Source organism: Leucoraja erinacea, chromosome 5, assembly GCF_028641065.1.
Source record: "Leucoraja erinacea ecotype New England chromosome 5, Leri_hhj_1, whole genome shotgun sequence".
NCBI classification, from domain to species: domain Eukaryota; kingdom Metazoa; phylum Chordata; class Chondrichthyes; order Rajiformes; family Rajidae; genus Leucoraja; species Leucoraja erinaceus.
In genome coordinates this window covers 81,589,990-81,606,430 of record NC_073381.1, presented here as the reverse complement: position 1 = coordinate 81,606,430, position 16,441 = coordinate 81,589,990, and the positions used below count along the sequence as shown (strand labels likewise).

Genomic DNA, 16,441 nt, shown 5'->3' with positions numbered 1-16,441 from the left:
GGTGTCCTTATTGGCCACCTCAGAACACACAAAACTGAAGTGGAAGGAAGTCATCCTTAATTCTCAGGGAACGCCTAAGAAGGATTTCAAAATTACTTTCGCAGTTGCTCGCAGAAATAGTATGTAGCCATTTCAATTACATCAAAAGATTTGGTGTTTGTGATAAGGCTGAATTAAGTTAAAAATATAAGAATATATTAAATTGGTTCCTGGGCTAGTTTACAGCTTATATTTAGTCTCAAATTAGGCTTTTCTCCAGTAGATTAATACAGAAAGGCAAGTCTAGGCTTGCCTCAGGTTGCAGTGTATTGAGATAATGAATGACTAACATTTGTCTACCATTTGACGAGGGAGGAAGTTAGATTGATCTCAGTAACGGGCATTGACAAATGGCTGATGTCTTTAATATGTAAAATACCTTGCACCAAATGTCCGATGTCTGTGAGGTGGAAAGTGACGAGAGACGAAGCTAGATTGATCTAAGGGTTATTGACAAATGGCCAATGTCTTTAATATGTAAGATATCTTGTACCATATGACAAGATGCCTTTGATGCGACGCATTCTGTAGAAACCTTTATTTCCTGTACCTCGGACTAATGTTTGTGGAATGTGCTAAGGTGACAAAAAAAACACTATATATGATGTCATTCTGTTGTTCGGGGAAGTGGAATAAGGACAGTGAAGTGTCTGTATTGTTCACTTGACTGGGGTTCCCGCCACTTCCATCAGCCGATAATAAGTAAAGTTTTGAACTGGTCTACCAAACGTTTGTGAGTTATCTGTTTATTAAGAAGCAAACCTGTTTAGTTGTTATAAAATAAACTTTTTCATTTGTTCCCTGTTAAACATTTCCATCTAATGAGCCAATCTGATTATATTTTTTCTCCAGAACTGCAGATAATGGTTCAAATACTGGTGTGAGAAAGTCCGACAATTATTTGGTCAAAGAATAATATTATTTTTCTGCTTTCCATTCCAGTCTGATGCTTTTGAGAGAGCAGTTATAATATATTTGTGAATGGACACAATAAGAAACATAATAAATAGTAAGCTAAACAGATCTTCTGTTCTCTTTGCCCGTCTAATTTTAGTTCCCCCTTCCCCCCCCCCCTCAGAATCTTTTGTAATAAACCTGGTTCTCACTCATTCTAACAACCTGAAATTCAATACAAAGCCTTTTTTTAGCTCCATCTTCCATTTTTCTCTCTTTTGTCATCCAGAGCTAGATTTCTTTGTTCTTCCTTTGTCTTTCATGGCAAAGTGCCTCTATGGTAACTGAGCCATCTCTTTCTTTAATGCAGCCCATTGTTTTGTTAGAGCATAGCCTGTTAACTTTTGGTTTCAATTTACCTGGGCATAATCCACATGTTGCTGAAGTCAGCTTTCCTCTAATTAGTTCAGCAACTCGAAAGCCCAGGAACAAAGAAGATTGCAAAATGTGGTAAATATTGCTCAGTCTATTACGGATATTGACCTCCTCACCATCAAAGAGATCTACAATAGTCGCTGCCTAAAAAAAGCAGCCAGCATCATCAGAGACCCACACCATCCTGGCTACACTTTTATTATAGGAGCCAAAACTGTAAAGTCCAGGTTCAGAAGCAGCTTCTTCCCTACAACTATCAGGCTATTAAACACTACCTCCAAATAAGCTCCGAACTACCATATATGGGGGGGTGGGGCATTGTTTTTTGTGTGCTGATACAAGTAAGAATTTGATTGCTCCGTTTCAGGACATATGACAATAAAACACTCTTGATTCTTGACTAGTTTCTGACTATTTGCTGATACCTTGAGGGAATTTATGCTTGGAATCAGAGGATTTGGGGCGGGTATTAATCAACTGCTTTGTATCAGTATTCACTAGGAAGGACATTGTCGATAGTGAAATCAAAGTAGGATATACTAATATACTGGGGCATTTTGAGATCAAAGGATATTGTGCTGTTGCGTCTCTTGAAGACCATTAAAGTGGATAAATCCCCAGTGGCTGATGGGATATATCCTTCTAAACTATTTTCAGCTTCATTCATTTTCTAAAATACTTCCATAAGTGCATACTAAGGGAAGGAAACAAAACTGTTTTATACTGTGCAATTCATGTAAGATCTTACATTTGCTATTGTGTCCATTATTATTTAATTCATAAAACAGAACAATTTCAAGTACACCCAGGAGCAAATTACTGTGCAGAAGAGGAACGTAATCCTTATTCATGGGAAGTCTGTTCTAATGCTTGGAAGAAATAATGAAATAAAGTAGCTCTTGGTGGGCAAAAAAGAAATGGTGGAGACAAATATCCTATTTACATAGTTTCAATAAAAAGACTTCAGAGTTCAACAAATTGCACACGTGATAGGGAATGGAAATAAATTAGAAGACATTTGATCCAAACTCTGTAAATGAAGAAGCAGCAGATAATGTTGCAACAAAAGCAATTGAACATCAGACATTTTATGTTGCTGCCACTGTCCACATTTCCCCTCAACCCCCTTTGAATTGTATCAATGTTATTCTGCTGTGATACTTTCACACAATGCCGTGAAGAGAAATCCGAGGTGTAACTGCCAAGCTGTTTCTAATTTCAAATTTTATAACCAAGGCACTGTATTTCTATATTAATTGATAAAATGGTTGCATCTTGGGATTTGCGGGATCTGGTGTATTTATTTTTTTTCAAACACGTGACCACAGTAAAAGTCCAATAATCTGAACAATCAGAAAACCCAATGGCTTGGCATCTGGTTCGCCAGGCTCCCTGTGCTTTATTTAACAACGAGTTCATTGTAAAATATATTATAATACCGTGTAATATCGTAAAACAGTGAATTTAAAGTGTTTGGTGGTTTAATTGGAAAAACATCCAATAGTCCAGATAATAGGTGGAAGGGTACATGGGGGAGGGGAGAGAGATGGGAAAAAAGTGAAATGGAGGGACTCGGGGATGGGAGACGAGTATATGGACGAGTGGAAAGGAATAGGGTAACAGGGGTGGGGGAGAGGTAGTAGGAGCAATGGATGTGTACTAGCGTGGGGCACATGAGAGAGGGGATAGGAAGGTGTTCCTTGAAACTGCACAATTCAATGTTCATAACATTGGTCTGTAAGCTACCCAAAGGAAATATGAGGTATTGTTCCTCCAGTTTGCACGTGACCTCACTCTGGCAATGGAGGAGGCCAAAGACAGAAAGATCAGGTGGACACAAAATGCTGGAGTAACTCAGCGGGTGAGGCAGCATCTCTGGTGAGAAGGAATGGCCGATGTTTTGGGTCGACCCGAAACGTCGCCCATTCCTTCTCTCCAGAGATGCTGCCTTACCCGCTGAGTTATTCCAGCATTTGGAGTCTACCTTTAAACCTGCATCTGCAGTACTTTCTTAGACAGAAAGACCAGCATAGGAATGGGAATTTCTCCCATTCTCTCCTGCCCCACAAGTCTCCTTGGTACATTCTCCCTTTTCATACACTCATCTCCGATCCGTCACTTGTTTCCATTTTATCCTCTCACTCTTCCCTCCCTCCTGTTCCTGTCCACCTGAATCCCTTCAACTGGCATTACATTCCACTCCTCCTCTTTCCTTATCCAAAGCCCTTTTATTTCCTCTGTCACTTTCTCCACCCATCTGCCAATCAGCCCCCCCCCCCCCCCCCCCCCCCCCCCCCCCACTTCACCTTATTTTTAAGAAGTGGATAGATGTTTAGATCTAGTAATTGAATTTTGTAATTAGCAACAATTAGGTAACTAACTAATTATATGCTTTAATTTCAAGTCATCTAAGTAAGATTGTTTCATATTTGTTTCAGAATGCTTCAATCTCTAATAACTGAACATTTATTTCAGTTCTCTTAAATTTTAAGAAAGTTATCAGCTTTTAAATGTTCTAGATCACAACTTTGTGTTAAGTCAATGAAAAAGCAATAGGGAACAAGATGCCAATTTCCGAGTATGAAAATGGCCATACCTTTTTTTAATACTGAAGATATGAAAGTGAATTAGGTGTCAAATTAAACTTCTTTTTATGCTTTATCTGATGGGATAAATTAAAGACTATTTTTTAAATCTCAAAATTTTGTGACATTGCTACTAATAGCGATTTTTGAAATACTCCAAGAATTACAGCTTACCAACTTGAAAATGATGCTGAGTGGAATTACAATACCAATTCAATTCCCACAACATCCCATTAGCATAATTAAATTATTAATGCTAAGTACTGAAGCTGAAAACTCCAAATTGTGTTTTTCTCAATAATGCCAATATAACACAAGCATGGTTACAACATGTCAGCAAGACATTTATTGAAAAATTGCTATTAAAATGCATTTCTAAATCGTAAACTTCAGAAATTGCCTTCATGAAATATAGCAATTTGCATTTATATAACATTTTCACAGGGCAAAACATCCTGAAGTGTTTCTGATGAAATTTATTCCCTAAATTCTCTATTTACCATTTGCCCTCTCAGAGGTAGTTTTGTCCACTTGACTCATTTTTTTGCTCACCAGTCATTTCCCCTCCCTAACTCGCACACATTAGCAGTTACTTTTAACAATTCCCCACTTACTTTCTTGTCACAACCAATCTAGATACTAACAGGATTTATGATTTAATCACATTATGTTATTTATCTACATTATCTGAGGTGCAAAGTTAGTTTATTGTATATGTTAAGAAGAGCCATATTTCTTTCTCTCTCATACACTCACCATCAATTCTCCAACACTTGAGCTCCTTCTGAACTGTCAGAATCCTTGGTAGGATATGCAGTAATGGATGTGGAAATTTCATCCAAGTAAATATTTAGAAGATTAGAGTTGCTGCCTTACGGTGCTTACAGCGCTAGACTCGGATTCGATCCTGGTTATGGGTGCTTGGCTGTACGGAGTTTGTACGTTCTCCCCGTGACCTGCGTAGGTTTCCTCTAACAAATTCAGTTTCCTCCCACACTCTAAAGAAGTATAGGTTTATAGGTTAATTGGATTGATATAAATGTAAAAAGTGTCCCTAGTGTAGGACAGTGTTAATGGGCAGGAATCACTGGTTGGTGCCGAAGAGCCTGTTTCCGCACGGTATCTCTAAAACTAAACTAAAGATTGAAACTATTCTCTTCAGTCCCCACCCAAAGATTCCAAATCCCAGCTACCAATTCCATCCCATTCCCTGATAATTCATTGTCAAACAATACCATTCAGAACATATCTGACTCTGTGAAGAGTTTTCAACTGTATATTTGTGCTCAGCGTATATGTGAGAACCAATGCTACTCCTTTGGATGATGCTAGTAAATGTTTATCTGTCTGTACTGATAACTGTGAAAACTTGGGGGGGGGGGGGGGGGGGGGAGAAATATTGAATTCAACATGATCCAGTTTCCTGCACCAGCCAGTGGCACAATTGGTTACTATCACTAAAGTGAATTAAATAGCTGCTTCCACAAATCAAAATTCAATAAAGGTAAGAGGTATAATCAAAGTTTAGAGTTTGGAGCACATTTTACTTTATTGGAATTCCATTGATTCAACACACAAACAACAGCTTGAGCAAATAAACTTATCGGCTTGAATTCAACTGACAGGTGGTGATCTGCTTATTCACTGCTGTCCTCTGTAGCATTATATTACTGCCTCCACTGATGGATTTCTTTAACATGTTTCCAGAACTTAAATAGTCAGCATAAAATAGCAACATGCAGTGAACATAAATGAAGTGCCAAATATCACTGTCTCCCAATGCCCATTTAAAATTGGAAGTGTGCCTCCAGATTCAGGGACACTTTCTTCCTAGCTGTTATCATCCTATCAACAACTACAGTGAGGTCCTGGGCTACTATCCACATCACTGGGGACCCTCAGAGTATCTTTAATCGGGCTTTATCTTTCACTAAACAATATTCCCTATATCGTGTATCTATACATGTGGATGGCTCGGTTGTAATCATACATAGTCTTTCCGCTGATTGGTTAGCACACAACAAAAGCTTTTCACTGTACCCTGGACACATGATAATAAACTAAACAAAACTCAAGAAGGGGACTCAAACCTGCCAACTGTGTTCAACTCTTTGGAGGGTTGCAGAGCAAATTGTGAACTGAAATTCTTCAAGTATTCAGAGGCACTTACAATGTCAAATAATTTTTAATTGAATCTTTGATCTTTACCGTTACAGTTCAGTCATGCTAACTTATTAAAGAGGTTAGGGGTTTATTAAATATATATTTTTAAAATTGCTTGAATATTATTCTCTCACGGCATTTTAAGAATGACAAGGCAGATTTACAAATTTACAGAGTAAGAAGAAATAAAAATGCAAAAACCCTTTTTACAAAAACAATAGGCCTAACACCTTTGCAATTCTGGGATCTAATAATAAATTTTATTTTCAGGCGCCTTTCAAACCTCAAGGACACCTTACAAAGATTAACAGAAGAGAAAAAAACATATACAGGTAGTTGGAGAAAAATAAATAATAAGGACATCGTCAATATACCATTTAAAGATAGAAATCGCTCCAAAGACACAAAATCAAAAAACACAATGTGAAGAGAGAGCAGCAGCAGCTAAAGTGCGCCAGCGTCCACTCTCCCTTCCGACAGCCATCTTGGGGACAGACTAACATAGTAACTACATACAAAAAAATCATTCCCCCCACAGTGGTTACCACTGTGGGGGAAGGCAGAGAGTCCAGTCCCCAACCCCAGTTCTCCCAAAAGTCAGGCCTATTGAGGCCTCCGCTATTGCCTCTATGGAGGCCCGATGTTCCTGGCCGTTCTGGCCGGGTGGTCTTGCCCCGGCGTCGGGAGAGTCCTCACAGTGGCTGGGCCACCTGGAACGGCCGCTTCCTAGCAGGGGATTGTCGGCTTCCGAAGCCGACAGGGACGCACTGGGTTGGAGCTCCCAGGCTCCCGATGTTAAAGTCGGCGCCGCCCGCTCCGCAGACCCGCAGGTGTTGAACACGACGGTCACACCTCACCGGAGCTCCAACTCGTCGATCCAGCGCAGCGACCCAGGCAAGGCATCGCCCGCTCCGCTCCACGATAGCGCTCCAGCCAACAAAGCCGAGGTGCTGGGCGGTCCCCGCCAGGAAACGGCGCTCTAAGCCCGCTGGTAGGCCACGAGGACGGGTTGACGGGCAGCCCGGAGAAAAAGCTGCCTCACCGACCAGGTAGGGACCTAGAAGTAAGATTACCTCCTTCCCCCCACATTAAGAAGTCCATTTCTCCTACAAACGAAAAACAAGACTTACTAAAAAACTGGGGGGAAAATGGATTAAACGGACGGCTGCTGGTTAGCAGCCGTTCCCCAAGATGGCTCCTCCTCCCTGCACCTGGCAACAAGTTCCAAAGTGTTCAGAGACAGTTTACAGGATAATGCCAGAGATTATGTAATTACAGTGCCCTCCATTATGTTTGGGACAAAGACCATCATTTATTTATTTATTTGCCTCTGTACTCCACAAATTGAGATTTGTCATAGAAAAAAAAAAGAAAAAAAAGAAAATAACATGGGGTTAAAGTGCACATTGTCAGATTTTATTAAAGGGTATTTTAATACATTTTGGTTTCACCATGTAGAAATTACAGCTGTGCTTATACATAGTCCGCCCCATATTTAAGGGCATCATAATGTTTGGGACACATGGCTTCACAGGTGTTTGTAATTGCTCAGGCGTGTTTAAATGCCTCCTTAATGCTGGTATAAGAGAACTCTCTGCATAGTCTTTCCATCACCGTTGGAAACTTTTATTGCTGTTTATCAACATAAGGACCACAATTGTGCCAATGAAAGTCAAAGAAGCCATTATGAGACGGAGAAACAAGAATAAAAGAGTTGTTGGCGTCATGCCCAACTTCCCAAGCCTTCCAACATTTACTGTATACGGTCATTTTAACAGCATCAACTAGGCTGTCTCAATTACTCCTTTACCCAACTACTTGCCCTAGGACTACTTAAAAAAAAGTATCCAGAAAAATTATCACCATAAAAAGAATAAGTGGCAAGCCATTTAGAACAGAGAGAAGGAAACACTTTTTTACACAGAGAGTTGGGAGTCTGCGGAATTCTCTGCCTCAGAGGGTGGTGGAGGCCGGTTCTCTGGATACCTTCAAGAGAGAGCTTGATAGGGCTCTTAAAGATAGCGGAGTCAGTGGACATGGGGAGAAGGCAGGAGCGGGGTACTGATTGTGGATGATCAGCCAAGATCACATTGAATGCTGGCCTGAAGGGTTGAATGGCCTACTCCAGCACCTATTGTCTATTGTTTTGTGTCAAATTTACAGCCCCACATGGGCCATTGTTCAGCAGATATTTTCAGTTTCCTCAAACCTTTGTTTTGGAACTACAAACATCAACCTCATTGCAAAAACATATTTAGCTACTGTTCTCTAACGTCTCCTTCCTTTCAAGTCTTTGCATAACTCACAATCCCAACAGTTCCAGTAGAACGTATCCTGACCGTCACTTCTGTTTTAAGTTTGTTCATTCCAGTATTCATCATACCCTTTTTGCTGGGCACAAAATATATCACTCATATTTTGATGAATGCGCTATTGTTACAAACTTTCCTTGATATCGTAAACCATTCAACATAATTAACCTTTTTAATCTCAGCCGCTATACACTGTGGTGTACCTTTGTGGCACTGCGTAAATTTTGTTTCATTCCAACTAGTCTCAAAAATGTCAGGATAAATCAACCCTTAATCCCGATTCTTTTACAATTTTGACGCCTTGCAAATACAAAATCCCCCACTATGAACTCAGTAAAAGGATTAAAGGACATTATTCCTTCTCTCTGGAATGCTTTCTCTAAATATTCCACCAGGGGCGGCGTACGATGGGAGCTCTGCGACAGTTGGTTCAATTTTTTTTTTTTTTTTTAATTTTTAGTGTTTGTTAAAAGTTTGTTTTAATGTTCTCCAGTTTGTCTTATGTGGGGGAAGGGGGAGAGGATCGGGGGAAAACTTTTTTTCAGGTTCTTACCTTGCCGAAGATGCGATTGACCAGCCTCTGCGGCCTTCCATCAATGGAGCTGGAGGCCTCCTCGGACTGTCGTGAGCCCCACTGCGGGGTGCGGACTTAACATGCCTAATCCCATGCTCCTGTGGACTTACCATCAAGAGCTCAGTCTCGGGAGAGGCTGAGTCGGGAGCTCCAATGTCAAGGAAGGCTCGACCAGCCCCAATGCGAGGTTCGATCGTCCAGCCCGGGGGAGCCGACATCCCTCCGATGCAGGAGCTGATCGCCTCAACGTGGAGGGCCCAAATGCCGAGAGCTACGGGAGTCACAGTGAGGAATGTGTAGGAGTCACTGTGGTGGATGTTCATGTTAAAATATGTTTTGGGTGATCTGTTGCTTTTTATTTGTATGTTGACTTGACAAATGAAATTCCTTGTATGTTGCAAACCATACTTGGCAAATAAAGTACTATTCTGATTCTATTCTGATTCTGAAATAATTCCAGTCTGCTGCTTCTTCCTACTTTCAAAAGCCGCACTAATCTTTGTTTTAGTCAGTTTTCTTAACTACTCAAAGCAATGTGGTTCCCATTGTTACATGTTATATTTTGTGTCAGAACAGTGGCAGACCAAAGCTTGCTGATATGATTGTACAACACATTTAGCACCACTCTTCAGGCATGAATGTATGGGAAATTTGTTTAATAAAAGACTGGAAAGATTTATTCAAACCAGTTACATCAGCTTAATATAAAAACAATTAATGTAAACATATCCACATGACAAATAATTGTTGCATTGAATACAGAAGCATCATACTAATCTAAAATTATCATGAATAATTACCTGCAATGGTGAGACTCCATCGATAGAATTCCAAGGAGTCATTAATGAGGTGTACAACTGCATCCATAATTTCACACGGGAATAATTATCTCCACACAACCTATGAAAAATAAAAACACAATTTTGATTTATAAATTAATCTATTTAAATTGCTTAGACTTCAAATCTGTACTATACCACAAATAAAACACAGGACCTTTTGTAGTTTCTAGGATCCTCACAATAACTTTTTTTAAATCCTTCCTTCTTGAAGGAATTACTTTCAACCTTACTTTAGCCAAGTTTTAAGTCGACCCTCCTTGGATCTTCTTCAGCTCAGTACTAATTTTTTTTTTAAAATAGGTTTCCAAGTGATAGCTTGGGATAGTTTCCTAAATTAGTTGTGGGAAAGTTGTTCAGAAAATTCTTAGAGACAGAATCTACCTGCACTTAGATAGGCACAGTGCAAATACGAGTAGTCAGTATTGCTTTGCAGTTGGAAAATCATGTCTTCAAATCTGATAGAGTTTTTTTTTTTAAAGAGATCACCAAGAGGAATGATAAGGACAGTGCAGTGGGCATTGTCTACATGGACTCTCTCAAAGCTCTTGACAAGGACCCACGTGGTAAGTTAGTCTGGAAGGTTAGATTGCATGGAATCTAAGATGAGCTAACCAATTGGTTTTAAAATTGTCTTGGAGGAAAGAATCAATGGATAATTATGGAGGATTTTTTTGATGAGAGGCCTGTAACTAGTGGTGTGCCACAAGAGTCAGTACTGAGTCCCTGGGTGTTTATTATAGACATTAATGATGTGGATAATAATGTAGTTAACATTGTTAGTAAATATGCAGATTACACCAAAATTGGTAGTATAGTAGAATGTGAGGCAGGATATCCAAGTTCACAGTATGTACACGTTTACAATATGTGTATATCTGGAATTCTCTGGCAACAATTAGCAAAAATTATTGATTGTTATCTATATTACTAAAAGTCTCATCTTGACCACTTCCTGTTGCACAGTATATTGATTTTAGAAAAAAAACGCTGCCACTTACGGCTGTGATTTTTGGCCATCTTACTCAGAGTCCCCCTCCGCTGCACAGGACAAGAGTTTTTACTGTTTAAAAAATGTTGAGATTCTTTCTCCTGAAGGCCACGCCCATTCCGGAGGGACTATAAAACCCAGAAGTGCAGAGGTGCCTCAGTTCTCTGCAAGATGGGGGAGCGAGAGCTTGCAATTCTCAGTCTGAGCTGTAAATAACACTGAACACATGTTTACTAAACTGTGAGTGATTTTACTGACCTGTCAGTGGCCTTAATGTGGTTTGAAAATGTAGTTTGAAAATGCAAAAGTGTGTTTTGGTTTGAAAATGCTAAAGCTGTGTTGCCTTTGGTTTGAAAGTGCTAAAGCTATATTGCCTTTGGTTTGAAAGTACTAAAGCAGTGTTGCCTTTTGTTTGAAAGTGCTAAAGCTGCCTTGCCTAATTAAAGCTGCCTTGCCTAATTAAAGCTGCCTTGCCTAATTAAAGCTGCCTTGCCTAATTAAAGCTGCCTTGCCTTCTATATAATTACCGCTATAGGATCTTTGCTCTCTACCCGTCACAGGGGACGATCGCTCCAGGGGGGTGGCCTGAGACGTCAGGACCAACGGGACCCGACTGCAAGCACGGAGATCCCGGAGACTCACAGCCAGCAGCAACTCTAGCCCAGCCCCGTTCGAACTCCAGAAGAACCCGGGTTGCGGATGAGGGGGCGCAGCTCGGGCTGTGGGCGAACTGCCACTTGTCGCTGTAGCGGCGCATCGGGGAGTGGGTTCCTGTTGGTCCTGACGTCTCCGGCCACCCCCCTGGACAGGAGCCGAGACTGGGAACTGTACCGCCCTTGCCCCCTCCCTCTGCAACTGCAAACAACCCCACTTTCCTGCAAGGGCGGTACAGTTCCCAGTCTCAGCTCCTGTACAGGGGGGTGGCCGGAGACGTCAGGACCACCAGAAGCCGCTCCCCGATGGGCCGCTTCGGCGACAAGTGGCAGTTTGCCCACAGCCAGAGCTGCGCCCCCTCATTGGGACACCGACCCCCAGGCCCACTGCAAGCACGGAGATCCCAGATCAGCAACTCCAGCCCAGCCCCGCTCCAACTCCAGAGGAACACGCTCCCCGTAGGGGCAGAAGCTGATGGTGTGCAAGGTACGTCTTGTTCTTGGGGTGGCGCAGCTCGGGCTGTGGGCGAACTGCCACTTGTCGCCGTAGCGGCCCATCGGGGAGCGGATTCCTCTGGAGTTGGAGGGACAGGGAGACACAGCGGCTTTTGAGAATGGTGGGCAATCACTTCCAAAGTTCTGCCCACACAGTCAGTACACCTCTCCTATACTTGTCTCCCGCACTAAGATTATCTCGCAGAGAATGATCCCAGCCTAACCCTCCCTATTCTCTCCTATTCTGCAAGAAAAAACTACATTGAAGACTCAAACTCGCGATCGAGTAACTGCCAGGATCGAGGCGCAAATTCGCGACCTTGCGGATATGAGCCGAGCACTCTACCACTGAGCCAGCCGTTAAAATCTACGCTAAAAATCTTCCAATCCGAAAGCCGAAAAATTCCGAATTACGAAAAGTGTCTGGTCCCAAGGCTTTCGGATAAAAGGTTGTGCACCTGTATAACCAAAATCCGTTATAAAGAGGTCTGTAATAATGAGGGTAGAATGTGAAAGAGTGTGTGTGTGTGTGTGTGTGTGTGTATATATATATATTTGTGGTGGGTGGGGGAGAGGGGAGAGCTGGCGGTGGTTTACTTATTTCCCATTTTTTTTCTTTGTGCTTTGCAAAACATCTTTCCTCTTATCCTATTTTTCTACAGTGTTCCAATCACCATTATGAAATGCACTTAAGGAGTTGAATGTCTTCAGCTTTCACTCTTCTGATTACCCAGAATCTCATGTGTCCGAGGCAGCCAGGATACGACATCCACGCATGCACTTCCAGCAAGGTCACAGGCTATCAGCCAGAAACAAGTAATGCCGATTAAGCTTCCTCCCTGTAAGCAATGGGATTAAGGTTGATTCTTCTAGCACCACAGCAAGCATGCAATTTATGGTGGATTATGCTTGGAAATTTCCATACTGCAGTAGCTCATTGAATGAAGTTCCTCAGAAAGAAACCCTCTGTTTTCCCAATTCAGCATCATCTGTACAATATAATTATTGACATCATTGTGTTCATTAGCAGGTCAGGCTTCTGAATTATTTGGAAAATAGACACAAAAAAAATTTGAGGAACTCAGCGGGACAGGCAGCATCTCTGAAGAGAAAGAATGGGTGAGGTTTTGGGTCGAGAGCCTTCTCTGATCTTCTTAATTATTTGGATAGTTTCAGTTTAATTGACTGTGCCAATGTTTCCAATCTGAGTTTAGTTTCCTCTCTCATAAACAACATATACACACAATAAAACCAGCATAAAGTCAGAATATGCAGACTTTTCAAATTGTCACTTATTGGGAATTGAAATTATGAGGGAACTGAACAACAACTGTTTTTCAGCCACTAGGGTGACACACTCGGACACACAAACACACCCAATCTGACATAATACAAATGCTGTAGGAAGGAACTGCAGATGGTGGTTTAAACCGAAGATAGACACAAAATACTGGAGTAACTCAGCCAGACAAGCAGCATCTCTCTCGAAGGGTCCCGACCCAAAATGTCACCCATTTCTTCTCTTCAGAGATGCTGCCTATCCCACTGAGTTACTCCAGCATTTTGTGTCTATAATACAAATGCTTTCAGATGAACTTAACTGCCCCTTCAGAAATTCTCAAAATTGTTCCTGGTGAAATATCAACAACATTTTTTCTGCAACAATAAAATCAGCTCCAATCCCAAGGAGTACGTAATATTATTCCAAAATATAATAAAATCTCAAAAATAGATTTTTTTAAATCACAGAATTCAATGAAAAAGAATATTAGTGTTGACAATTATTTTTTTCAATGCCCCCAAATTCTCAACCTTAAGTTAATGCTACATTCTCAACTCCACACTCTCTCCCCACCCTCAAAAATCATAACCATTTTCATTAAAATACAACTCAAAAATGAGAAGAATGTCCCATGAGAAATTGCAGGAGAATGGGATTGAGAGGGAAAGATAGACCAGCCATGATTGAATGGCAGAGTTGACCAGATGGGCTAATTGTGCTCCTAAAACATGAACATTCTGCTTTTGTTTCTGAATCTTGAAGAAAAGTCTGTCATCAGTCAAAGATAAAATGTAACTTTTTAAATGAGATCTACAATGTCATGTATGTGGCTGGAATGGTGGCTGGAACATGACAGAAGGAGAGAGAAAACTTAAAAATGGGTCTCCCCTTAAATAAAAACATTCCCCTTCTAAGTTAAATATCAAATTGTGTAGATTGTAATATTGATACAGTAGTTAGTGCTTTCAAAGAATAATGTGTTAAATTTTTTTTTTTTTTTTTAACCCATTACTTCTTCAAACCCTATTACAAGTCTGGCGCCTTGTTTGCATTGACTTAGCAATAATAACATGCTGAAAGTGGCCAGTCATAATTTGATGACCATAATATGACTTCATTCCAAGTCACTGGATTGATGTTACTCCCTCTGAGAATTCTATTGTCCATCCACTGGAAGCATTTAAATCCTAAAACTGTCCTCAGATTCACTGCGTGGATTCTCAATTCCAATTGTTAACCAGGATCCATTGCAAAAAAAAGCATTTAAAAAGCCAGTTCAGAGCATGCTACTTTGTAAACTATGCATTGACATTCACTGTCCTTTGACCAAGTGGTCCATCCTTTGGTAAACTGGGTTATTTTTTCTGATTATGCTACATAAAGGTCATATTGGATGTTTTTCATTGTAATGTTGTTCTCCAAATAGAATTTATTGTTATTGTCTGGTCTCACATGTGAAGCATAAGTTGCAGGAGGGTTGCCAATGCCCATGGAACTATGCTGCAGCATGAGTCAGTATATACAGAAGGTTATAGATTGATTAGATAAAAGAGGAGAAATTACACCAAAAATGTTAGCAAGCATACCAAATATAGTTCAGGATATTTTTGACTATAGGTTACTCATGGAAGCAGATGACAATATTAAAAACTGCACTGACATTTATTTTTATGACATTTTCAAATTTAATTGATGTCTACTCTAATTGCAGAAATGATGAGCTGCTGTAAACGCATTTTGAACAATCAAAACTGCTTAAGATTTTTTAAGACGTTACCATGAAAGTAAATTTAAACTGAATCAATATTTGTGGATTATGCAAATTCACTATAAAAGGTATATATTTACGTGCAGTAATTAGTTTAATTTCTAGAATGTTGGTTCCTTTGAGATGCAATCTTACTAGTGGTGTACATCATCTCATGTGCACAGGTAACTGTATCTACATTTTAACAGCATTTTGTAACAATAAATCATCCATATATTTTTTAATCATACGATATGTTGTTCAAAGACAACTATCAGGTAGCTAGAATGTTCCGTCTAGTTAAGTCCTGAAAACTAATATTTACAAAATAATCGTTTGTACCTCAGCAATAAAAATCGTCTTAGTCATGTGAGAACAATACTAAAATCAATTTCTGTCCCGAAAGATCGAATTTAGCTAGACAGAATGCGAAGGCTTATTTATAAATGTCACACAGACCATCAAAATTTGCGATATTACAATTACTAACTGCTTGTGATACCACCCCAATTCCAACACAGTCGGTTTAAAATAAATATCGGGAGTTCACAAAATTATTCCTAACAGATAAAAACGCAAATGTCTGGAGCGTGAAATAAAAGCAGAACGAGTAGATCCAGCTTATTATTCTGTACTGGTTAGAATTCTTTTTTCTTGGTACAAATAAAATATTTATTTAAATCCCCATCCAATAAACGCCATTCCTATTAGCAAAACCCGCTCTGGTTCCTTCAAAACGTTATCAAGTGAGCTTCCCTGTCATTCATCTTACTGCATTGCCTCAATCCACGATTTCTGCAACTATTCGTTATTAATTTAACGTTGATGAACCAAGATCATTCGTAAACTGGACACATTTCACGAAAAACACCTTCAGGAAACGTGCATATGTCTATACATTTTAAATCGCAATTTAAGAGGACGGAATATTTAATTCGGTAATGGTGTCTGCAAATAGATATATGTTTATTGCACAGATTATTGTTGCTAATTGCAAATCCTCCGCCGTCTCGTCAATCGCACAATAATTCGGGGGCTATATAAAAATAAAAGCCTGGCCAAACTAACCGGTGCTGTAACTCCTGAGATGGACACCGGGTAACAGGAGAGGTGGAGACGCCGGTAAATGCTCGGATCCTTCCTTCTCTCGGACGCGATGCTTTTAATTTTTGCAGCTCGCTCCCTTCTTGAGCAAGAAGGGGGGTGTTATTCCTGGAGCGCGTTCGCTGCAAGGTCAGCGCGTCCCCGGGCCCCGTTCCAAGCGCGCCGCCGCCCGGTCCGCGTGCACGCGCGCCCCAGGGGAGGCGACGCTCAACGTTTGCCTAACGGTCGGAGACCGGCGACGATACCAGACAACCCGAGGCTGACGGCGACCTCCCGCGGCTCTCTCTTAATCCACCGCCTTTCAGTGTCCGTCTCTCTCCCTCCCTCC

General features: G+C 40.7%; 1 protein-coding gene across 1 annotated transcript in view; it reads right to left on the bottom strand.

The window, feature by feature from the left end:
- The window catches only part of elovl4a (ELOVL fatty acid elongase 4a), a 34,916-nt gene extending 18,475 nt beyond the window's left edge, over positions 1–16,441 (bottom strand). Inside the window, 2 exon segments of the mRNA XM_055636081.1 lie at positions 9,803–9,902; positions 16,078–16,441. Coding sequence (XP_055492056.1) covers positions 9,803–9,869 — 67 coding nt within the window. The 5' untranslated portion in view covers positions 9,870–9,902; positions 16,078–16,441.